Source organism: Manis pentadactyla, chromosome 6, assembly GCF_030020395.1.
Source record: "Manis pentadactyla isolate mManPen7 chromosome 6, mManPen7.hap1, whole genome shotgun sequence".
Taxonomy (NCBI): Eukaryota; Metazoa; Chordata; class Mammalia; order Pholidota; family Manidae; genus Manis; species Manis pentadactyla.
This window is the reverse complement of record NC_080024.1, coordinates 21,025,832-21,052,936: the sequence shown is the minus strand read 5'-3', so window position 1 is coordinate 21,052,936 and position 27,105 is coordinate 21,025,832. Positions and strand designations below refer to the sequence as shown.

At 34.7% G+C, this 27,105-nt stretch overlaps 1 protein-coding gene across 1 annotated transcript in view; it reads left to right on the top strand.

The window, feature by feature from the left end:
• The window catches only part of VWC2L (von Willebrand factor C domain containing 2 like), a 148,287-nt gene that overhangs the window by 15,390 nt on the left and 105,792 nt on the right, over positions 1–27,105 (top strand). Inside the window, exon 3 of the mRNA XM_057504352.1 lies at positions 9,522–9,651. Coding sequence (XP_057360335.1) covers positions 9,522–9,651 — 130 coding nt within the window. The remainder of the gene's footprint in view (positions 1–9,521; positions 9,652–27,105) is intronic.

The window sequence follows — 27,105 nt, the reverse complement described above, 5'->3', positions numbered from 1 at the left end:
CCATCACTCCCTGGAACTCCACTTATTTTCACTGTATATTAGCTTCATTTTCCTTTCCTAAATATGACAGGGGAAAAATTAAATTTGTTCAGTCAACTTTAATTTTTCCCCAATATGAAAAATAAAATCCTGCTAAAATAGCAAACCTTTGACCGCTGATATTTAGAAGACTTCATTAGGGAATCAGAGAGAATTTTCCTTTTGTTAATGAGACTCTAGGACCTTCACATTGAAACTAAAAGATACTTAAATCAAGACTCTAAAAAATGTAAGCTAATGTGACCCTGTTCAAATCTGTTTGGGGCAAGAATTCTACTGAAAATTGAAGTCTCATAGTGTAAATAAGAACCTGATTAACTACCTAAAATTTTCATCCAATGTCATTCTCAGTCTAACCACATTTTAAGTACAAACATTGCTACATTTTAGAAATGCAACACATTACTTTTAGAACTCTAAAAGATCTATTCTTTACATATTCTTTACAAATTCAGTACTTCAAATAATTCCTAATAGGAATGATTCTGCCACAATTTAATAAAAATAATTTAGAATCAATATACTTCCTTGAGAAATATATCACAGCTGAAAATGAATGAAGGGAAATAAAAAAAAAAGAAAAGAAGCACTGGGCAAACTGAATGCTATGCTGAAAATGAGAGCCCTACTAATAGTATGTTGCCATCACCTCTGTCTTAGAAATGAGAAAACCCAGGTTTAAGAGGCTTAAGTAATCTGTCCAAAATAAAACAACAGTGTTTAATGGCAGATCATGAGCTCTAAATGTGCTTATCCCACCTGATCACACAACTGAATTCCACTGGGCAATAGTGCTAATGGTTTTTACACATAGATTCAAAATTGTGACTGCTTCTGCTGTACCTTGCACAAAAAATGCATGCTAAAGTAGGTTTTTCAAGAAATTACTTGGCAAAGATTTTATTACATTGAAATATACTTTCAGAGTACTGCCCATAAACCATCTCAATATATTTTTGTGGAATGAGGTAAGCTATGAATTAAGCATCAAATCATGAAGTACAAAACTCAGTAGGAAATTACTATTTGGACTTAAAATAGGAAATTAATGTTTCAATATTAGTACTTATAAAATATTTCATTTGATTAATTTTTAATTACTCCCTCTTCCTATTACTTTAAAAGTATCTCCATTATACCTTAAAAGCACAATGTTACTAGAAAATGGAAAATGAAGACAAGATTTCAACTTTTAGAAAATTTCTGTCCAGAGAAATACTGAGACAGTGACAAAGAGAGATTTCTTAACTAGTAATTTGATTGGCACTCCCAATACAAATGGGTTTGGTTGTCTATGGCCTAAGACTTCTTAAACCCTAAAAAGCTTTGAGTTCAATGGTGTGAGGCTAGCAGGCCCTCTCTCCTTTCTTTTCACCTCCTCTCAATATTTCCCATAGACTAGAACTGGTTCTGTTTGTCTCTTACATGGTTCTTTTAGGTTGTAGAATTCTAGCAGTGATGTAATCTCCCCTACCCTCACATGGCCTTGTTTTAATGCAGTTGTAGATGACTGGTTTTTAGTGGATATGAACAATCTGCACCTTTCAACATCAACAGAAAAGTTTTGAAGTAACCCAGTTGCTCACGTTTCCCATATTGCATAAATGGGTGACGTACAGGGCATCCTTGGCTTGGGGACATACGGGCTCTCATCCAAACCTTCAGTCTATTGTCAAGGACCTTTCATGTACCCAAGCCAACTGTCAATTCAGTTTATCAGTGAGGAACTAAAAGCTGCTGCTTTTCTAGGCTATTTCACAAAGATAGGTGTGATACTTACCAAAATCTTTTGTTTATTATGAATCTTCCAGCCTTTGTCTGTACCTTTGGGTTCTCCTTTGAAAACTGCAGAGGCAGCAAAGACAACATTTCTTTTTCTTTTCAATACACACTGATATTTCCTACAGTGTACTTTACATACTTAAAAAAATACATCTGTGATTGCAACTAAAGAAATGTATTTTTGCTTACATACCCCTTATCTATAATTTTCTATATATTATTTTCTGTTATTATACTTCATACTTCAGAAGAAGCTGTATTTTATTGTCATGAGACTTCGTGAAAACATTTAGGAAAAAAATTTGTTCTATATGCCGTCTGTCTATTGGAATAGGCAATATGTAATTATAGAATTGTCTGCCCTTAAAACATAAGCCAAAATATTTTTAATCTTTTCCAGGAAAAAATATTTTTACAGAAAAAAATGAACCATTACTATAATGTCAGTGAAGTGCTACAACTATAATAATGAACTTTCAAGAATGATGGAAATTTTTTCTTAATAATTAATAATTTTTAGATTGGGTATTTCATCAACTGTTTTGCAGTATTCTTGACCTATTTTACATTAAGTCAGAGTAAATGCAAATAAGTAGAAAGATTAACTCCAATAATTCTGCCCTCTATTTTAATAGAACCATCATTTTTTTAAAAAATCATTTGTTTTACAAAATCAAAACTAATTTTTATAGACATCTTTATTCCTCTCCTAGATTGTCATTTATTGAGGACAGGCTGGATATGTCGTTCATCTTCATAAATCTTATATGCATTATCTTATAAATAATACATAATTTAATAAATATGCTACATAAATAATTTTTACATTCATAAATCTTATTTCTGAATTTTAGTTTATTCTCTACCCACTTATATCTACATGGGCAAAACTACATGTAATCTTTATAATCACTTGGCTAAAATGTTTGTTTTCAACAAAGTGGTTTTTGATAGACACCATAGAAATAATATTCTACAGTATTTTATCAAAAGGCCTACTTCTCAAAAAAATGCAGAACAGCTACTATTTAACTTGTTACTCAGATAATACCATCATACATTTTTGCTGACCAACTACGGGAGAAATAAAAAATCTATCCAGTTTTTTATTTTCTTTGACAGTATTAACATTCCTAAAGAAGTTCCAGCTCTATATCCGTAATTTTATAAGACTTACAACCTCAGTGTTTCAAACATAGTCCAACCAACAGAGCAAATCACCAATGAGGTCACCACAATTTCATTAGATGCAGGACACTAAGATGTATTTTAATCAGTGATACAATGGGTCTTCTTTTAGATGATTGTGAATTTTAGTTAAAACCCATTGGATCCATTGATTATTTGGTAATGTCTGCAACATGCAAATTACTGGCTATAGGAGTGACAGTGGATGCTAAATACTCTTGTGCTCTGTAATTTAATGTATATTTTAATGAAGTGAACAATGAGATTGCTGACAGGCATCAGCAACTTTGAAACAGTCTTCCAAATTTCTCATACAGTTTGAAAGTAATGAAATTTGTTCCATAAAAGGATGAAATTTATGCCATAAATTATCTCTAAAGAACAGTGCTACTTAAAGCAGTATCTTTTCCTTGGTAGAGATCAGATTTTAAATAGTTGTTTCATAGGAAGCTTTTGGAAAAGCCATCTGACCTATATTCTCTTTGATAATTTTGCCCATTATCCAGGCAAGGGAGCACCACATGGTATCTGAAGCCTATTATCACCTGGTCAGAAGAAAAGCCCATGGATACTGTTAGTGTGCTGAAATTTGGCACTTAAACTATATCCATCCATTTATGTATATGTCTCTTCAGCCTTCAACAGTATTCACAAAGGGCTTTCTGGGAATCAAATTTTGTTTCTCAGACTATTCAGGATGTGTTTTCTTGAACTTTGAACTCTAACTTATCCTTTAGGAAAATGGACATGTTTAAAATCAGGGCTTTTTCCAGAAAAAAAAAATTTTATAATATACTAAAATCATTTCATTTAATAAGCAACCATTGTTAAACTTGACACACATAAAATTAGACTAGCTTTTTCTCAGAAACTTTAGTAATTCCTCTCTATGTATTCTTGTCCTAAATCTAGTTTTCATTATATTTTCTACTGCAATAAAAGTCTGATTATCTACTGCTAGATAGTCCAGTCAGTGGAGTGCTTGAAGATTGACTGAATTTGTAATCCACACGATGAATATCACAAATTTCAAATTATTTTTAAAGAGTAAGTTTACGCTCATTGCCATAATATTGGAATCCAGATAATTATTTCATGACTCATAGGCAGAAACCTTTCCCTCCAAAATACCTTTATAATCTTTAAATAAATGCAAATATCTTATGGAATCAGAATCTTATTTATGCACGACGAACACAGACGAAACTGCACAGAGGTATCACTTAACAAATAAGAAAATAGAATATACATAAGTGATTACTGAGTGTCTATTATTTGCTAAGATGTCTTCTTGCTGCTAAGAAAACAGCAATAAGCAATGTACTATAAGAAGCTTATGATCTCTGGGAAAGGCAGATAAGAATAAATAAATATATTTTTAAAAAAGAATAAATAAATAAAACACAAATCAATAAGATAATTTCATGCAGTGATGAGAGCTCTGAAACAGAAATGTGATGGAAGAGGTGACAGAGGGATAGTCAGGCAAGGCCTTCCTGGAGAGAAGGCATTTGGGTTGACATCTAAATTATGAGACTTCAGGAAAAGGAAATGGGTTTCTTGCTTTTCTTTTCTCTTTTTCTAAATGATTTATAATGGTCATTTTAACATTCACAATTACTCTTTACCTAGAAGTTTCTACTAACAATTGTTCTTCAGCGTGTTTTCTTCAATCAGATATGATTCATTCTATTAGTTTGCAAATATGGTCACCATTAAGTATAAAAGTGAATAAACAATATTTCTTACCTATTTTTATGTGGTTCATAGTAAACCTTTGAGGTTGCTAATACAGTTATTCCCATTTTATAGATTAAGAAACTGAGGCACAGAAAGGCATGTAGTTGTCCCAAGATTCACAGCTAGTAAATAAAGCATCTGAGACTAGAACTCATGTACTGTGGCTATGCTGTTAACCAGGTACCATAGCCATCCAAACAAAGCTGACTAAATAAATATTCTGATATTCCTAATTTAGAGTTCCTCAACTCGTAAGAATATTGTTATCTTAAACTTCACCAAATTAAAATAGTAAATGCTGCTATGTTCCTTGCCACTGTGAGGTTTGAATTTGTGTCACAAATCTTACAGACAGTGACCACTTTATCCTGGGCACTCTACAAGATTCCAGTAACAGCCACCACATAAATGATGATGCCACGTGGTATTGTAGGAACCAAACATTCAGGCTTTCCTTGGGTATGGATAAGTAAGTCTTATTCAGAATACAAAATAAATATGCATATTCTATAAACATTTTGAACACTCTCTGCAATAACATGTTCTAATAATCCTGTGTTGACTCATTGTGATGACCACATTAGCATCCAGATTCTCACAAACAACATATTTGACAATTTCTCTGGAGTTATTCAGTTATTCCAGTACTCTAGTTACTAGCTCTCAGGCTACTTTGTCCACTTAAAAAAAAAATCCTGGAACATTCTACTGTTTCCAGGATCCTAGCACCTCTCCTCCAATTCTCTAAGAATTCTCAGAAATCACAGACAGTGACACTGGGATTTCAGCTCCAAGGTCTTCAGAAGGTCACCACTTTGACACAATTTGTAGAGCCATGTTTCCATTCTAACACCAAGAAGAAAATTTAGATTCTAAGTCATCTAAACTATTATTCAAGAAAGAGTCCCCTTTTACTTTGTTAATTATAAGATATATATGTGCACACACACACACACACACCAGGAAACTCCTTTGTAATTGGAAGGTATCTGGAACAGCATTTGGGTTTGCCATGCAACCATATTCAGTGATAACAGGAGCTACAGATAAAACGCAGTTTTTTCTTAAACAGGGCTTCACATTAGATATTCAAAACATTAATCTGGAGGTGAGCAGATTCATAACAGACATATTACTCAGATCATCTAATATATACATTAAATTTGACCTCCGATCCTGATTTTAATTAACATTTATGCAAAGGCATATATAGTGAACGATGCTTTATTTTCCAAAGAATTCATAGACATAAAATGTCCCATGAGATTTCTTAGAAAAAGATTTTCCTCATATAAAATTTTAGGATGGTGTCATTTAATCATCCTACTTACCAAATCTCTAGCTGACAAAAGCCATGTACTAGTCGTAATTTCATGTGTTCTTCTAAAAAAAGGGAGTAAGAATCATTTTTTCCCAGTGCTTGTTCCAGCGCTCTCTGTTCCTCTAAGGATAGCTTTATTGTTTAATCTTTGGTTTTACAGGAACATTTTCAGATTTAATCTACAGTTTTCACACTGAAGAACCTGATAAAAGGAAATTTGTAACCAGCTCAGTGCTTAAGATGTAAAGATTTATTCAAAGCACCAAACCTTTCAGAATTTTATGCTGTAAAGTGGGAAGGATTTTTAAAGTCTGAACTTGATATCAAAGTAGCACACTGCTCCCTCCTAGGAATTTCCCTGGTTAAAGCAATGCCTTTTCAGAAGTGCAGGGGACAGCAGGGCCAGTGGAGGAAGTCAAGTTGGGCAAGGAAACAGTGGTGTCCAGACGTGTGCGCTTATGAAAGGAAAGGCCTGGCAAGCCTGGAGAGGATGGAAGGGGCTTAGCGTGAGGTCAGTGGGTTAAGTCTGACTGAGTCTGTAAAGTGGAACAGGAGGGCACATGGAGACCTCAGAATAGTAGAAATGCACTGAAACAGAGACAGATGATTTTAAAAAAACAAAATCGAATGAAAGAAAAGAGGAATTAACATGTTTCTAACAAGAGATTTGGGGCCAGGAAGGGATAGAGTGTGTTATATGAATAAAGCCAGGTTCAGAGAAGGATTAGAAGAAAATATCACCCAGTGGTAAGGGTGATATTTTTATTTTTCTAAATTATGTTTCTCATTATTCAAAATCCCTTAAAATATCAGGTATACTGTTTTCACTAAGGCTTGTAGTCATAGCTCTTCCTCAGAGCATTTTTCAGAATTCCAGGGTGCACACATCCAGCCTCCACTAACTTCAGGCAGATGCCCAGGGGTCTTTACTGGACCAGTATCTACTAGTGCTTCTCCCAGATATGAACAAGTGTAATCACCAGGCTCCACGGCTTGAAGGTGCCAACATCCCCAAGAATGGGAGCCTAGTGCAATTTGACTTGAGCCTACTCCAATTTTCTACTCAGTCACATTTGCAGAAGGTTAAAAAGCTCTGCAACTCCATAATAATCTCCTCACACACTAAATGCCCTAGTTAGTGAAATTCTCTTTCTTACCAGGAAGTACCTATCCTCTATAATTCAACTATTCAGTTGTTAATGGTTATTCCTCTGGATCTGACCTGTATGCCAAAGTGCACGGTGCACTAGAAAATAAACTACTCAAGTGGGAATACACAGAATAGTGATTCTTGCTATCGTGTACAGTATGGCATAGCAGTTAGGCTGCACCTATTAGGTACAGCAGTTAGCTTCAAACCCTGCCTCTGCCCCTTACTGCCTAAAGGCCCTGGGAAAGCTTTTTAACATCTTTCAACCTATTTACTCCTCTCTGATATATAGATAATAAAAAATCTTTCTTCATAGGGTTATTATGAGAAATAGTAAGTTGATCTAGGTAAATTGCTTGGCACAATACCCAGTAGTTAATATTGTTCAAACACATTGAATCAGGATTGCGTTCTTCATCAGTGTGTGTGGGAATCTAATTGCCCAACAGATCTTTCTCAAATAGCACAGTTACTTTGAGGGAAACATCTTACATTGAAAAATTTAGGGGCTTTTGAGATTTTTCATGCCAGAATAAGTCCACTAGGGTTGCAGGGATCAGCCCCTTCCTTCAGCAAGAAGGAAACCAGCAAGAACAAACAATCACGGCTGTGGAAGGGCAGGGTGGGGAAGTGACATTAGCGGCTCCCTTTTTCTCTTGTAATAGCAATATATGCAAGCCAAGTCCTTGCTGTACTTCAAAACGCTGTGCAAATATAGTTTTTTGCAATTACCCAAGGAAAAGGGGGTACCTCTTGACAATTTTGTTTGCGAATTTAAGATATCACAGTGTGGCTGGCAAAATAAGGAGCCATATAGCTGCAAGAATTTCTATCTTGCATACCATTCCTTCACTGGAAATTTCCTCCATCAGATAATATGCTGTGATAGCAAATCTTTTCCTTCATTTACTGAAATTATTCTGTAGAGGAGCTCCAAGGAAATCTTAGCCTTTGGGACAATCCAATAGATTCCTCTGAAATACTCAACTCACCACATGGTAAAGAGCTTAACTGTACCCTTCAATAAACTTACTGACCATGCTAAGAAATAGCAATACTTTGCCCATAGATTCTGTGGCTAATTCCCTTGTGCCTACTAAATGTGAAAGTAAAATAATGAATTGAAAGCTAGATTATCATTCTTCAAACAGAAAGCAACAATAAAATTAAAAAATAATTGATAGGTTTCTACCCCCACAGACTACCTGAATCAAGGTGCATTGACATTACCCAAATTGTCATATTCAAGAAGAAACTAGAGCCTACAGGGATTATGGACAGTAGCTACTGAGACAAAGGCAGAGAACTTCCACTAACATAATTTGGAAGTGAAGAACTGTGGCATAGGATTAGAAGCAGAGTTTTCTCAGAACAAATGGCTTGATTTGAGAAATACAGACTTGTATAACATCTGAGACCTCCAAGTTTTATTTCCAGAATTCTTAATCTCTGTATCATGAGAAAGGAGAGCTAGAACTTGTAAAGGATGAGCAAGTCATAGAGTGGCCACTGCTTGAGATTGTTTGTGGTGTAGGCAGCTTCTAGAAAGGAAACAGAGTCCCAAACTCAGTTTTGCTCGGTAAGTATTGTGAAGACAAAACTATTTTCTACTTTTTAGTTTTTTCCTTTAAATTAATCACTTTTGCATTCCATCTTTAGAGTCTTTCACTCTTAAATAGTGGCTTTTTAAGTCAATCAACTCTAGTTCATTGATAAAGGCAAGCAGCCAAGATGAAAGGTATTCACTAAATCTTTCAAGAGGCAGTACCTGGATGTGTGGATCACAAATTCAATCTCCTCTAAAATTCATGTTGAAAAAAAAATGTCATTTAGAGTCTAGGTTAGCTTGAGAAAGAGTTTATACCAAGGATAAGGATGTTCATTTACCATTTTTTTGTTTCTCAGTAATCCATTCTTAGGAAGGAAAATGACAAATAGCAAAAATTTATTTCACATGCTCCAGTATCATTCCTGTTTCTGGAACAATCAGTGCATCTGGAAGCCACACCAGGTGGTGACATATTGTTGTCCAAACATTGCTTTGGAAAGCAGGAAGATGAGACATAGGAGAAGTTGTATGAGCACTCCAGTTGCCCTCAGCAACCTGAGCAGCACATGGCAACCGCCCCTTGGCTTGGCTGTCAGGTTGCCTTCCTCTGGGGAAGAATGATCATCCACCTGGTAAATGGCGTTAATGCAGTAAAGCCAATATAAACACTGATGTTTTGTCTTCTGACAGCATATGAATGTGCAAGCATTAAGTTATAGGAGAAAAGGGGCTAATTTTAGATTTGTTCCTAGCCCTCTCCATGTGAATGGTGTCGCTGTGAGCCCAGCAATGAAGTTCACTGTGTTGTAGCAGACTGCGCAGTTCCTGAGTGTGTCAACCCAGTCTATGAACCAGAACAATGTTGTCCTGTCTGCAAAAATGGTAAGACCATACTGCGTTAGCTTTCAGGAGGGGTTAGTGCAAAATACTGCTATTCTGCCACTGCGCACCACTCAATGCGAGAGCCCTCTAAGATCTGCCTGTGGTTTTTCAGTAATGGCATAGCCAATTTATATTTTTATCCCTCCTTAAAGTGAAAATAAACCAGCAATGGGTGAATCATGAATCTTTCCATCTGGGGAATTAAAGCTCTTATAAGCTGACTGTGTTGTGATCCCTATTATTATTTATCATTAATTCGTAAGGAGGATATTGGAAAGATCACAGTACTCTCTTGTTGCACTGACTGAATTTCTCCCTTGTGGAGTCTATGAAGCAGTTCACTTCATTTCATAGTGCAAAGCCCGGGACAGAGAGTAGGATAAATGCCAGGTATCCTGCTTTGGGCATAGATCAAACTTTTGGTTTAAAGTTATCAGAGAAATACAAAATTCAATTATTGATGCACTTAACTTGAAGAAAGTAAGACTAAAAAGTTTAGGGCTTTTATTCTAGGTTTTCATTACAATACAATTGTATTCTCATAGTTGCTATAGAGGGGAACTTGGTTTATAAGATGGGTTCACAGGTTCTTTTTGGTTATAAGGAAATGGAGAGGTTGAAATGAATATACCATGCAAATCACCAAAAATCAAGGTTGTGCTGCAGAAAAGACAATGCAATGTCATTAACCCAGGACAGCTTGTCAGTAAAGCCAATATTATACTCTTCTACTGGTCATGCACTACCAAAAATAAAAGCTTCACCAAATAACTTTTCATAAATGCCCCCCCTTTCCTGAAAAAGTGGTTCTAGCTTTTAATTAAGCTGCAGTCACTCTAATGCTGAATCTCTCTGCCTTCCTTGGGTTAGCAGCTCATCTTCCTCTATTACAAATTTTTTTGTCCTGAATTTGGCATGTTAGTTCACCTACTAATCTTTTCCTTTGCATAATTATACCTAATAAATAGACATATCAGGTTATGTAAAGAAAAAAAAGCAGCTCTGACTATTTTTATAATAATTTTATATTTTATTATCTTCCCAAAGGACTTATAAAGAACCGCTATGACATTTTTCCAGGCACAGTTTTTATTGTTTCTGATCATATAAATCCATTGAGTTGAATATTAAGCTCTCACCTGGCTTCTCATTCTCTTCTTCTCTCTCTCATCCAACTGAGCTGTGTCACAGTGACCATCTCCCTTAGAAGGTGAAAAGAAATACCCTCTGGAGGTCCTGACATATCTATATCTATATCTATATCTATCTATATATATCTATATATATATATGCAAAGATATATATGCAAAGATAGCGAACTAAGACTTTCTATCTTTAAATATATTTTGAAGAAACTGGAAAAGACACAGGGAAGAACAATAGGATGACTTAATGGTTGAAAAATAGGACTTCTGAGGACAGTCTGAAGGAGTTAGCATAATTTGTCCTGGAGAAGATAGGGCTCAAGGGAGACCTGACTGTCATTAAGTATATGAATGGTTAGTCTAAAGTGGAAGAGGACCTGTTATTTTTCATTTTCTCCAAGGACAGAAAGAAGAAAAAAATCTACCTAATCAATCTTTAAAAATGGGATTGACAAGTCTTTGACTGAAGACAGTTTTTTTCTAGAAGCAGCTGTCTAAACAGGTCCTTGAGGATCCCTTCTTCCCTAGGTGGCCCTGATTGGCTTTGTTTCACATTTATAATGAGCAAAACTATGCTTAAAAACTTTCATCCAGACAAACTCAGAATACTCATAGAATTAAAGCATGCTAAACCATATATTTAGAACACAAAGTTTTACACATTCATTTGCCAGATCATTGTAACTATCCAAGACTTATAGTATATCCAAAGCCTATAGTATATCCAGCTAATATCCACATCAAATGTTAAATCATCCACTACAAACTACCCACGCTTAATTTGGTATCACCCAAGATTATCCTATTTCTATCACATGCCAGAAAAGAAATTTATCTTCAAATGAAATCCTCTTTGTACAAAAATGTATAATAAATGCACTTTAGTTGTTCAATTAATTAGTTAATAATCCGTTAGTATTCCTGAAGAACATATGTTGAGAACAAGATATATTAGTTAAGTTTTTCAGCTTTTTGTTCACGAAGTATTACAAAACCACATCGGTTTCCTTCTACCATTTCCAAGCAAACTTTTTTCTTTTTTAAATAAGGGAAATAAAACTGAATTAGAATGAGGAAGACTAACTTTGACTGTACTATAACATTATGACATTATTATTTTTTATTACTAAATGCCACTAATTAATCAGTTGTGCCCAAATGGTAAAGTATAATCATTGTCAAGGAAGAGCATGTTAAGGGCCACTGGAGAATCCTTTTGATTATTAGTGTTACCAGTACTTTTGTTGAGAGAACTGACTGGGCCCCAAGGCTTGCTTTCATTCTAAGGCTAACTCAGAAAACAGGAACAGATAACCATGTGTAGAAGAACTGGGAGTGGAGGAAGGGGAATAGATGTCTATTATGACAGAATATAACTAGAACAATTTCTTAAATTTCCAACACACGATAAACATCTCATTATACATGACAAGATTAACTTACCCATTATAAAATAGACTTTTTTTTTAAGTATGCTACTATTTTCTTAGATTCATACAACAACAAGGTCAAAATCCACCTATGGATTCAAGGCAGAGGCAATAGATGTTAATATATAAGCAGTCCTAAGACATTTTCCACATTTTCTAAGATTTTTATAAATGTTGAAAATTTTCAGTTTGCATAAATGCTGATTATCTTGGCTGCCAAACACTTTCCTTTTGGGCACTAAGATTGATTTTTCTTACTTCCTGAATTATAACTTGCCAAGAGCAAGAAGCATTAAAGATATAAAGTGAAAGTTTAAAGCAATAGAATCTACCACACCTAAACTTAAAAGCCAATATTAGGCTAATATCAGAATCTTTGTTCAGATTATTTAAGAACAAGCAAAACAAGGAAGTGCAATGATATATGTGTAGTTTTCCCACTTAACAGTAGGCTGCAAATGTAACAATCATCTTTAGAAATAAGTATTTTTTAATATTATAAAGCACAATTTAAGTTAAACACCCTAGATTAAACAATGATAGCCTCTCTTTATTCTCTGTAATATGACTTGTGAGAATAAATTTAAAACATATACTTCTAAAAGTTTTCTCCAATGATGTTAAAAAAAAGAGAGAGAGAATTTTTAATTTCCTGATCTCAGTGATTTCCTCAAGCAAGATTTCTAGTGGTTATCAGTGAAAACAGCCAAGCCATAAAATATATTCCATTCTTATTAAAGTTAGTTTAACCAAGAAGACTGTCAATTTAGTCTGAATAAAATAGAAACATTCAGGAAAGATGTGAATGGCTGGGTGTACACAAATCAGGAAGAGAAAGAATATAATTTTTTATTTAAGGAGGATTGGGGGGATTAATATAGGAATTTACTGGGGTTTTTTTAACATTACTAAGCATTTGCCTCTCCCTCCTCTATCTATCTGCAAGAGCTAGCAATCCAAATGCCTTCCTGAAAGATATGACATTTCCAGACTTTTTTTTTCCCCACAAGATTGTGTTACTTTGACTTATCTTTCAGCCCCAGTGCTTTCTCTGTGAATTAATACTTTTATGTGTTTTTGTTTGTTTTTGTAACAAGAAAAAATAAATTAACACGCTGGATAAAGAAAAGATTCTAGTTTGGAGTGTCAGATAAATATTTCAAATACTGGAAACTGACCACATATTTGATAAATGAAATAGTTGGTCATTAGGGCATCCAAATGACTAACTGCATTTTTTTGCATTTTATCAGCCAGTTTATCAGTGAGTTCTACATTTTCCCTGGGATTTATAGTCCATCATTATTCATGGTTCTAAAGGAAAAATTGGAATAGACAGGAAACACCCACAAATCCTCCATACACATTAAGTGAGCAGTTTTCATAACTTTTCTAACTACACTGAAGTTGTCATAAGCCCTATTCAAATATTTAATACCATATCTTCTACTCTCTTCTAGTTTACAAGTGATACAAATAAGGCAGTACATAGATTAGCCAAAAGGGCAAATGGAAAGGAAAAAGACACCAAAGGGGATGGGCAGTGCACAAATAGGAGAAAGGGGATGTCAGAGGCATCCAATGCCTACTAATGGTGCTTGGGAGAAAATGTTTGACAAAGATAATTGTTAACATCCTTACTATACAGTGAGCCCCTTGAAATAAATGAGAGAGAGAGAAATAATTCCACAGGGAAGAAAATGGGCAAAAGGCATAAAAAATAATTTTACAGAAGAAAACCAAATTCTAATAAATACATGAAAATATGCTTAATTCCAGAAGGGATTGAGGTGATAGAAATTAAAATGAGATCCCAATATTGTATTGACAATAATTTGTGTGTGATAATACCTCAAGTCAGAAAAGATATTAAGAAAAGGATTGAGAAAATCTTGGAACAACTTTTAAAAAGGTACTATCTATCAAAATATTCATTTAATTTGAAGTCAGCAGTTCCACCTGTTGTGCTTTGTCCTGCCTTCAAGTACTAAATTTTTGCTGCATTTTAAGAGCAGAAAGGTAGGAGAAAAACATAATAGTCCTTCAGTGGAATAATGACATATTTTACAGCATTTAAAAAGACCCTACTGACACTTGTCACTGCTGTGTAAAATATATAATATAGTAATGGATCCTATAGTAATTGCATAACATATGTATGCAATGCATACATTTTAAGTGGTTTGATTTCTAACTGATATACAATTTCAAATAGATATTAAATTAGCATATACATAGGAAAAGAACTCAGTGAATACATAACAGTACATCAAAGATGATTCAGTGATTACTTTTATGAAGTAGAAGTAAAAATGTAACAGGAGGGGAGATAAGAGCTAATCTCTTTACAACATTCAACCTTTATGGATTAATAATAGCAAAAGAACAGAAAAGTACATAAACAATTTACGAACAAAAGACAATTGTTCATAAAATATAAAAACTATTCAGCACCACTGATAAATTAGACTTTTTGTTTTTTAAACCCTTCTTTGTTATTTTTTTATGTGGCATAGAGTATGTTCTGGAAGAATACACATCAAATTCATACAGTGATCCTGTGATCAGAAGTTATTAAAGAGTATGAGGGAGAAGGTAGAAGCAGGTGACTTTTTAAATTCCAAGTTTACCTCATAATTGAGGAAAAACTTCAATTCAATAAAGACTTAAATATGAACTATTTTCCAAAAAATACACAAAGAAAGCCTGGACAATTTGACTTACAATCTTGAAGTGGCTAGATTTTGAAAACAAACAAACAAAAATCTCCACATAGCAAAAAAAAAAAACAAGAAAACCACTAGAAATAGATTGAAAATGGTGGCAAGGAGATTCATTTTATATGCCGGAAAGTTAATCTCTCTTATATTTAAAGAGCTCTTAGAAACTAATAATCGAAATGATTAACAACTCCATTTAAAAAATGGACAAAGAACTTCAAAAGTCATTCCACAAAAAAATGAAACACAAATGCTCCTTAAACATATCAAATATTGCCGATGCCACTTCTAAAGAGGAAAAGGCAATGAAAATTTGATACCATTCTCTACTTACAGATTGGCAAAAATCCTACAATTAACCACTATAAATAACCGACTTAGTTGTTATTGTGATAAAACAGCCAATCTTTAATATTGATGGTAGATGTGAGTGGTATAACCCCTATGGAAGGAAATTTGACAATGTGCACCAAAATTAAAGTGCATACATCTTTTACCTAGCGATTCCACTTCTCCCTACAGATGTGGGAAATGACAAGTGAGCAGTATCGCTTGTTTCCCATACTGTACTTCAGGTTTTCTGATTATGAAAAGTGATCAGAAAATTTGCAGAATTACCTACAGTTTAAATTTTCTTTTAACATGTTATTGGTTGATGGTCAAAAAGGAGCTAATTTCTTCAAATAGTCAATGAAATATTTTTATTGGATAATAATTTGATTAGCTTCCATGTACCTGTTTTTCAATCTCATATAATACATTAAATTTCAATTTCAAATGGCTCAAAATTGTAAATAGAAACCTACTTAGCACCAATAGATGACAAGCTACTTTTTAAAAACAAAAATAACATTAAATAAATACTAATGTTTGGAGGATATATATGCTGTTACGTGTATGTGTGTGTGTGTGTGTAAATTACATATATGCATTTTTTTAATCATAAAACCTTACTAAGAACTATTTTTCAATAATAAATAAGGAGCTATAACAGAATTCTAACTGTGGAATCTCAAATTTGTTAGGTTACAATTTCTCTGGTAATAAATTAAAAGGAAATCCTATCAGATTTTCTGTAATGCAATTTTTTTTATAAGTTGACAAAAGTTGGAAAATTTAAGTACATGAAGAAGAACACTTTTACGGTTGGGGAATTCATCTCTCAGATATTTTAAGATAATATGTAAAGATATAAGAAATTTAAAGAGGGATAGTTGAACAAAAATAAACAGATAAATAGAAAATCAGAAAGCAACACACATATGTATTACAATTTAGTATACAATTAGGTGACATCCAAGTATCTGATGAAAAAATATATTTTTTCTAATAGTTTATTGTAAAGGTTATTCATTTTTAAGTGTAATTGCATTCTTGTCTTACCCATTATATAAACATAAGTTTTCAGTTGTATTAAATATCTAAATCTAAAAAAATGAAATTATAAAGAAATGTTTAAATAATGTCATCATTAACGCATTCTCAAAATTTAAGTACCTGAAAAAGAGCACTTTTTCAGGTACTTAAATTAGGGTTTGCCCAGTCCTTCATAAAATGAAGGAAGGAAGGCCAACACATGCTCAACATATAGGAAATGCTTAGGGATTGTTTTTTCTCAAGGTATGGATATCCTTCCTAAACATAAAAGCAAATAAAGAATTTATAAAAGGAAATATTAAAATGAAAATTAGGTAAATAAAATTTATCCATAAATTTCTTTAAAAATTAAAAGAAATCATGTCTAATTTTGGAAAGGTAAAATGCAATAGGCACTCTCATGCACTACTGGTGAGAGTGTAAACTAATATATCCTCTCTGAAAGACAAAAAAAGTGTGCAGACCTTTGACCCAGCAATGTCATTTCTAGAAATTGATCAAAAAGAAATAATCAGATGAGTATATAAAGATGTGTATAGAGATAGTTATTATAAAGTGTTTATGGTAGCAGGAACTTAGGAAACCTGAAACCTAAATATTTTATAATTAATTGATTGTTTTAAAAAATATGTACTTTTTGAAAAAGACTGGAAGAAAATACTTCAAAATGTTAATGGTATTTGACTCTGAACAGTAGGTCATATTTTCTAAGTTTCCCATAACAAATGTATTATCACTGTGATTCAAAATCAATATCTAAAATAAAAACAGATCGTGTAAAAATTTTTCTATTTTTTTAGTATAATAAATAATCAGTGACATGTCACTTATCAGAAATGGGACTGTGATTCCTTGTTACAATTTGTACTACACAGATTAATTAACCAACTAATAATTCTTCCACTTGACTTCCAACTCCTTTAACTATGAGGTTCTTTATAAAGCACTTAGAAAACCTCATCACCTGTTTTATGTACCTCTTAGGGCAGTTGCTGAAACATTCACTCAAGTATATCCATGCACATTTTCATGAAGCTGTTTTGCAAAATCAACCTTTTAAGTTTGAAACTTAGATGCATCTTTTACCTTAATTTGGTACTTTCTCACTTCTTAGATAGACAATTAGTAATAAGTGAACACAGACATGAAACAAACACACTGGAGATGAAAAATTTTCTGGCTATTGCACATACCCACTTGCCCCAGAGCCCCTGAAAGAGCTCACGATGAAAACATGTCCTATGAAAATCAGTTTCAAAGTCTGCATTTCATTGACTCCATAACTGAAGGTCAGAATTATCATATTTGTATAAAGCAGATGTCAAAACATAGTAATTATAAATAGCTGTTTTAATGAGCCACAAATAATTTCCTCCAAAATATGAAGGGAAACATTTATATTTATGTTGTCTTAAGCCAACAGGATACCCTTTTAAGTCATCAGCAAATTAAATTTCAAAAACATTGTTTTACAGTGTTACCACAACGAAAATTAATGTCACATTTATTTCCTGCTAACCATATCTCTTCTTTAAGTATTAGGGTTACCCAGTCCTTCATAACATGAAGGAAGGAAGGCCAACACATGCTCAACGTATAAGAAATGCTTAGGGATTGTTTTTTCTCTATATAAACACTTGCAGTGCCGAGTCTGGTCTTGCCACAAAGCACGCACTTACTCCCTCGAGAACACACATGTCAGGAGGTGGCACACATCCCCTGGAGTGCCATGTCGTGCTTTAATGTTCAGCGCACCACTCCACACGGCAGCTGAGAGACCTGAGGAGGGGTCCCAACACACATCTACTGAAGATCTTGCTCTGAACTTTCATATAACCTCAAAGATAATCTGGCTCCAAAATAGTCGCTTGGCGGAGTGTTGAATATATCTCTCAGGACTGATCATGCATTTCTATTCTTAACCCCTCTTACTTTCTTATTCTTGAGCATCTCTTCGATTATGGTGATACAGAATATCGCTGACATCTGTGATTGTATCCAGTGATCTCTAATAAAACACCTCTGTGAACTGGGTATGACAGTAAAATGGCAGTTGATTGCTAACAGGTTTCCTTGGGAGTTTGATTTGATTCTAGGAGTGATTCAGTGGAGTGGGGCCAGACTGGGAAACCAAGGCATTCAGACTTGCCAAGATTTGTGAACTCCTGGGAATAATCTTATCTAAGGGAGGCTGAGGTCTTGGCCATGGGACAGTCTCACTGAGGAGCAGCCTCAGTGCTCACGTCAGGGGTGTGGGGCTGTCAGCCCCTAATGACCTCCACGTCTTTCTTACACAGCCCAGACGTCCACGTAGCTCTCAGAGGCACTCAGAGACCAAGAAGTAGCTGCTGACAATGAAGGCATAGATTAAGCACAGAATCTCACTCCGCTCCAACCTTTCTGACACGGATACATTAGGAAGCCACCTCACATCAGCGCTGCCGTGCAGAGGCTCAGGATTTCCGGAGAGCCGCCACTCCTCCTACCACCCTTCCGCTCACTGATTGAGGCAGACCTTGTGCACTGAGACAACAAAACAAAGTCACCACCTCTTGACCTTTTATGGCACTGGGCGAGATAAGCTTGGGGGCCTCCGGGAAGGTATTCCTCTATCTGCCTCAAAAGTTTTGGGCGTCTGCAGCAAGGGTCTCCGACAGACTCATCCCTGAGACACAGATTCTCAGATTCCCTTCCTTACAAATAAGATCAAACCTCTTGGGCCTCTACATCCCAAATCATTGGTAAAGAAAGGACCCAGGGTTTTGGGTGCTCCCGAAAAGATCCTAATGCCTCCTCAAATGGCAGGCACAACCTCACCCTCACTGGGGCTTAGGACTGATTTTTCTTTGCTTATCTCACAACCCACCAGAAGCCCAGGACCACCAGGACTCCCCTCATCCCCTGGTCTCTGATGCCCACATGGCTCTGTAACACCCCAGACTTTCACTTCCCATTCCCACCCCCCCTGCTTTTTCATTCTCTGTCACACACACCGCCCCCTGAACAGTATATAAATCACTTGTTTAGTTGCTTGTCTCACCTCCTCACACAAGTATAAACTCCCTGCAGGCAAGGATGTTCTGTTTGTTCACTGTTGTATTCCTCATACACGTTTGGAAGTGAATGGATGAATAAACACCCATATTGTGCTTTAGGAAGAACTACAATTAAGAAATTTGATTTATTTAAATCCTCTTTTGGAAAGTATTAGTCTTGTATTTCATAGGAAAGAGCCTCCTTTTGGAGAATGTAGGATGCACTGTGCGGTAGGCAAGGGAGTGCTTATCAGAAGATATCTTTCCTAATTCAGTTTGCTTTAGTTTACCGTGTCTATGACGGGAGGCCTATCGAAGTGATCTAGAAGAGACAGGTTGATCGCCAGGGGACGCTGAGTCCGGCTTAATATATTACTGCTTCATAATCTTGCCATGGACACCTAACACTTCTGTTTCTTAAGAAATGACTGCATGTAATGTATGTGTCACTGTAATGCAAAGTTAGCATAATGCTTTAGCTAGCATTAACCTTAATGATAAATTTTATCTAATAATAGGGATTAGACTTTTTAAGAGTTAAGGAAGCCATGAGCACTGACTGAATATGTGATCTGTCAAAACTTGGTAAAATCAACTGAACTAAATATGAAGACATGAAACAAATGCAGAGAATGTGACTTGGTATTGGGGCAGAGGGAGAAAAACTGATTGCAGGGGATGATATTTAATTCTAGAAATCCAATTGAGCGACTGGAAACAAATTCAGAAATATGGCATAAAATAGGGACAAAGGAAACGTGCTAACCAGTATCTTTTCAGGCATATAGTGATTGGAAGACTCTCCAAGGATTGCCGAGGCTGAGGCAGGAAGCCCTTGCAGTTAAGACCTCTGATATTTAAATGTAGCTCTGAGCCACTTCAAATCAATCTATCAGAAATGTTAAACCTCTTTTGAAACGTATTTATGGTTGGATGCCCCTCAATTGTGAAAAGGGAAATGGGAAGTTCCTGCATGCATACTTATTTTGCTTACATGAGCTTCATTTGTACAAGGTGACGGCACAGAGCAGCCATAAATGCTGCTGCTTGCCAAGGTAGATAACCAGCCAACCCCGAGTCCTCCCTTCTTTTAACCCATCACTTTTATGTGTTCCGCAGAAAGGTCCATAAAGCAACACATCTGCTTTCTGGAAGACTAAGCTCGGTTAGTTTCCAACGTCGTTAAATAACCAATAGTCTGCAGAGTTGTATCCAAATCTTGAAATCTCGCTCCAACTTTCTGTGTTGGATTTAAAATAGGAGGAAGACAGGGTACTGGGGACTGATGTCTTGTGTTTCTTGGTGGGGTTCTTGGTGTCTGTTCGCTTTGTGCTGCCTTTGATTTGATGATTTCTATAAGAACGGCATAGATGACAATGAAAAGCAACATCGGAGGAAAGCTGCAGTGTAGAGGAGGGTATGCGAGCCTTTCAAACCAGAATTCCTGCAGGATGATGGTAAAAACATAATTGGATTCTGTCTTAACTCCCAGTTAGATCAACAGTGAAGTAATCAGACCCCAATGCAATGTCATCTGAGATGTACTGAAAAGTCATTCAACTCATCAAAAACAGGACCTACAATTGTACATGTCCACATACACACACATTCATAAATACTTTCATGCTCCTAATTTCTTTCATTTCTATAATTTTCATGATTAATATCACTAAAAATTCAAGGATAAAGCTGGGGTATCAAGTATTAGTGACACAAATTAAGTTAAAAATATTTTCTTGAGTTTATCAGATGACTAAGTCATCACACATAAGCCCAATTAGTTTAAGTGTGGGGAAGAGTAAATCCAGGACACCAGGGAGACAGAAGGAAGGCACTGGCCCAGAGGGGAAACGTCTGAGACAGGTGCCTCTCGTCTGACTGAGGGAGCAGAGAATGCTAGGAGGTCGACATGGGAAAGGACACCTTCTGAAGGTACGCACTGAGGGAAATAGTTGCCGTTTTCATGTATTTTCTCAATGACTGATCAAATAGTGATAATTAATGTAACAACTAAGAGTAATACTAGCTTTCATTTATTAAATCCTAATATGTTCTAGGTGCTTTGCAGATAGTTACACATTTAATCTTTACAATAATCTTACAAAGAAGAAATAGTAATCGCTAATTTGCAGGGGAGGAAACTGAGACTAAAGGAAACAAATCACCCTCAGATATACAGCTGGGATTTGAACGCTGCTCTATCACACTTCAAAGCTAGTAGTGTTTAACCAGTGATTCTCAACATAGCCCCAAGCCATCAACATCACCATTATCTGGGAACTAGTTAGAAGTAAAATTTCTCAACCCATTCAAAACCAGAAAGTTTGGGAGTGGGATCCTGAAAAAATATAATGCTGTATCTTAAAAAGCCTTCCAAATGATTCTGATGCTCAAAATTTGAAAACTGTGTCCATCTTTTCAAGGGTCTGTTAGGGAGTCTGTTCTCTTTCAAATGAAGGGTGTGTGTGTGTGTGTGTGTGTGTGTGTTGGTGGTAGGGAGGAGGGGTGGTGGATAAAAGCTGAAATATTTAACAACCAATAGTATATGAGGAAATGTTAAACCAGAAAAAGATGTATGACAAGTCCAGAAGAGAAGGGTCAGATCACAATATACCTTGGAATCAAAGCAAGTCCACTTAGGTTGCGGAGGACCTAGGAACAGTAAATCCCAAAGACGGCAAAGGCAGGTCCCGAGGCCCCCCAGGGCCTAGAAGTGATACAGGTGGGAGATACCAGGGAAATGATACTCTGGTTAAGCTGTCAAGAATGGTCAAACCTAAAGGTATTTCATAATGACAAAGCCAAGATCATTGAGATCTAAATTCCACTGAATTTTAAAGGCAGCAAAGGTCACTAGAGAAGGCATAATAATGAAAGAACAGACAATGTGAGATGAACATAATTATTGCTCATTCATTAATCATTCATCATGTTTCTCTGCTCATCCACTATGAAGAAGTCATTGTTTCAAGAGAACTATTTTTCTGGATTTAAGTTATAGTAACCATTAACATTTTATAAATCATAATTATATTTAATAGTATTTTAATCTTTTTAAACAACTCTAATTGGTGTTAATAAATTCCACACTCTAAAAGTGAACAGTGTGATGTTTTGATATATGAGTACCTGTGAAACCATCACTACAGTCAAGATAGTACCCTAGTACCCATATCTATCACTCCCAAAACTTTCCTATGTCCCTTTGTAAGTCCTCCCCCCAGCCCTTCTATGCCCCACCCCATTCCAGACAACCTTTGTTCTGCTTTCTGCCATCACACACACATGTGCACTTCTTAGGACTTTATATAAGTCTGTACTATCAAGTCTGAAGAGTTCTCTATATGTTCTAGAGACAAGTCCTCTATTGGAAATATATTTCACAAATATTTTCTCCCAGTTTGTGGAGTGCCTTTTTATCCCCTTAAAAGTGCCATTTGAAGAAAAGTTTCCAGTTGTGAAGTCCAATTTATCAATTTATTATTTTATGAATTGTGCTTTTGGTGGGTGACTAAGGTATTTTGGGCTACCCCAAGGTCAAAAGTGTTTTTCCTATGTTTTCTTCTAGAAATGTTTTAGTTTTAGATTTTACATTTGTATCTATGATCTATGTTGTGAACATTATATGAAAGATAAATTGAAAGTTTTCTTTTTAAATATAGCTATCCAGTTGTTTAGCACCATTTGTTGAAAAGACTAATCATTTTCCACTGAATTGTATGTGTACTTTTGATAAAATTCAGTTGTCCATATACGCCTATATAGGTTTTCATCTATTTCTGAAGTCTCCATTCTGTTCCACTCAAGTTGTTCTGGCTATTTGAGTTCCTTTGCCTTTCTATCTGAATTTTAGAATCAGTTTATCAGTTTCTACAAAAAAAAAATCTATTTTGATTGACATTATATAGAATGTATATATCATTTTGAGGAGAATGGTCCTCTTAACAATATTGAGGCTTTGAATTCAAGAACATTGGATGTCTCTCTATTTAGTTCTTTAATTTCTCTCAGCACTGTTTTGTAGTTTTCAGTGTACAGGCCTTTCACAACTTTGGTCAGTCTTATTACAAAGTAATTCATTTTTTTAATATTATCATAATTAGTACACATTTTTTTTAATTTTGATTATTTGCTGCTAGCATATATATAATTTATTATACTTGCATTTGTGTTTCTTCTAGCTGTTCTGTCACCTTTGTTTCATATGCTTTGAAACTCTTTCACTATGTGCATCAATATTTAGGATTCATTATGAACTTTCATGAATTGACTCCTTCAAAATTATTAAATGAAATTCTTCACATCTTTATAGTCTTTGCTCAACATTATATTTTTGTTCTAATATTAATATAGCCAACCCAGCTTCCTTTTGTTTATTGTTAGTATGTTATATCTTGTCCCATCATTCTACTTTTATCTATTTGTGTTTATATATTTGAATATTCAAGTATATTTTTGTAAGATTCTTATACATAGAGTATAATAATGAATGTCAAGTGTGATGAGTTAAATATTTATATAAACCTCTAAGAAAACAATAAAATTAAGAATTAAAGTTTAAATAACCAACACAAGATAAAATAGAATCACAAAATATTTAATACAAAAAAAAGCAGAAAAGATGGAAAGGAAAAGAAAGAATGGGAAGAAGAAAAGGGACAATTATAAAAAATAATATGATAGATTTAAGTGTAACTGTACATCAATAGTCACATTAAATATAAATAGTTTAAATATCCCAATTAGAAGGCAGAGATTATCAAATTGAATTTAAAAGCAACACCCAACTTAATGCTGCCTACAGGAAAAAAAAAAAATAAGTTAGTGTTTTAATTTTGTTTTTTCTTCTTACTCCAGTATCTGTGTTAACTGTAGATATTCTTTTGTTGATTGCTTTATCTCCTTATTATGGGTCATATTTTCATGCTTCTTTGCTTGCCTGGTAATTTTTTTTATTGAATATCAGACACTGTATATTTTACCATGTTGGGTGCAGGACATTTTGTTTTTTATAAATATTTTTGAGCTTTGCTACAGTACACAATTAAGTTAGTTGGAAATACTCTGACCCTTTTATATCTGGCTTTTAAGAATTATTCAGCAGGACTAGAACAGTGCTCAGTCTAGAGCTAAGTATTTCCCTCCTAAGGCAAGAAATTTTGAGTACTACACTCAATATCCTATTAATGATAAGGTTTTTCAGTCTAGCTGGTGGGGACTGGCGTGTTTCCTAGCCCTGTTCCCTGGTGGTTATTTCCCTGGACACAGATAGTTTCCTCACATGCATATGCTGATCAGTATTTAACTGAATACTGGAGGGAAACCATCTGTAGGTCTCCGAGTTCTATCTATGGATAGCAGTCTTCTCACCAGTACTCTGTGTTGCAAACTCAAGCTGCCTTGGCATCCCTAAAACCTTTGCTCCATTTCCTCAACTCTGAGTCACCTGGGTTTCATACCCAGCACTATGGTCTAGAAACCCTCAAGGCAGAAAAATACAGGACAAATCATAGAGCTGCCCTTATTTGTTTTCCATCTCTCGGAGATCACTGCCCTTCCTTGCCTGATAGCCAGAATCTTGAAAACCATTGTTACATATATTGTATTCTTTCTCATAATTTCTAGTGGGAGTGTAAATCTGATCACTTACTCTACCTTTGATAAAACTGAAGACCATAGTTTAATTTCATAAATTCTATTTTCCAACAGAGACCCAGACTCTTTCAATCTCTACCTGTTACAACAATGCTGAGAAATTCATAGCTAAACACATTAGAATAGTAACATTCATTGCTTCCACAATAAGTGCCAAATGGTTGTCACTCAATAAATGCTGAATACCTACTATGTCTTAGCTATTGTGCTAGATAGTTTACACAAACTATTTCTATTCTTAATAGCATATTATGAAGTTTTGCCTCTTTTTTATTTTACCTTTTATGTAAACGAGGGAAATTAGATTTAGGGATGTGACATAATGTGCCAAATACCCAGCAAATGATGTCGTTAGCTTTCAAATCCAGATTTCTGATTCCAAACACTTTGCATTTTCCATAGTGTTATGGTTATTATTTACCATAAAATAGAGATAGGACATTTAATAATGGATGTTCTAATTATGTTTTCCAGCTAAGGATGTTAAACATTTCTAACTTACCACCTTAAAAGATTAAGCTGACTAGTAGAATCTTAAAAGAGATTTTTCAGTAGATCAGCAGGGAAAGAAAATTTATATCACAACAACAGTGATAAAATGAAAAGAATAGAAAGTGGCTAATTTTATTACTCAGTTTAATGCCAAATAATGAGAATGAGAATTTGCAGGAGAAGAGAAGGGGTCCCAGAGATACAAAAATCCAAAGGAAGACTCAGGAAGGAAATTGCTGCATTTGACAAACCACCAAGGACAGCATATCATTACTAATTTAAGAGTAAAACTTTTAAACTTTTTAGAAGCTCTGTTATTTTGGTGACTTACAAACCCCTTCTCAGATGTTGAGGACATAAGCTTATTAAAAATTACCAATTTAATCTTCATTTAATTTTTCAAATATTTTTGACTTAAAAATATTACCAAAAATTCATATGCTTTTTATTAAAAGACACTGTCAGATCTTGGTTTAAATATTTTAAATATTTTCAGTATAAAAAATAATCATCTTTAAACTTCCATGTTATTGTAACTGTTATAAAACATCAAATAATTGCATTTTACTACTGAATTGAGCCAATAATGAAAAAAAACACAAAATACAATAAGCTAAAAGAGTATTCCACACATTTTGTCCAAATAACTCTGTCAAGTAGTCAGGAATGATCAGTTAGCTCCAATGTTATCCATGCAGTCAACCAAAACCTTGCAAAGAACTGCATCTGCTTCAGATTTATACTTGCTCACTAAAGCTATTTCAAGTATCATGGATACACTGTATATGAAAAGATGGAAAGAAAATCTATATAGAACTTGAGATCTCTCTGTTTCTTTGGGGATAATTGGAAGCAAAAGATCATCTTGAAAGGCATTGGGAAAAACGTAATAAATTTTCCAGAACCGCTTTTTATTCATTTCAACTGTTTAAATTTTCCTACATTGAAGCAATATGTAAACTTTAAGACTATATCATTTCTGTTAAAGAGGGGGCTAAGAAAGAATCTTAGCTATACAAATGAAAACTCATGATATGATTATGTTCCATTACAGCATGGTTGTAAAGAATATAAATGGATCTCATTTTCCCCATGTCTCAGCATTCTTCAAGCACCAAGGAACTTAAAGCCAACTCCTTTAGAGGAAGAAGAGACTTTGATACCTTTAGAAACAGGCTTTGACTTAAAAAAAAAAAAAAAAAAGAGCAAAGGACAAAATTATGAAATGATGTTACATATAAGTCCTCAGATAAACTATGCAAAACATTATGCTGATAATGTGGATACACGTATGGACCCATTGCAGAATAGCTTCAGCTCTACAAAGAAGGATGGACTGCAGAGTCCACAATGAATTTTCTCCCAATTACTTTCTAAGTAAAATTGGAAATCACAGAATAGGATTGTAAAACTGAAAGAGACCTTGGAAATCATTTGATATAAGTCTCTTTTTGCACTTGAAGAAACCCCAAGGATGGAAGGTGAAGGTGAACTGTTTATAAGACTATCGCACAAAGAGAAAGGACCAGGACCCAGTTCACTGTCAGGGGATCCAGGCTTTAAACTAAATAAGCATTCTGCATTTTATCCCATAGGTAGT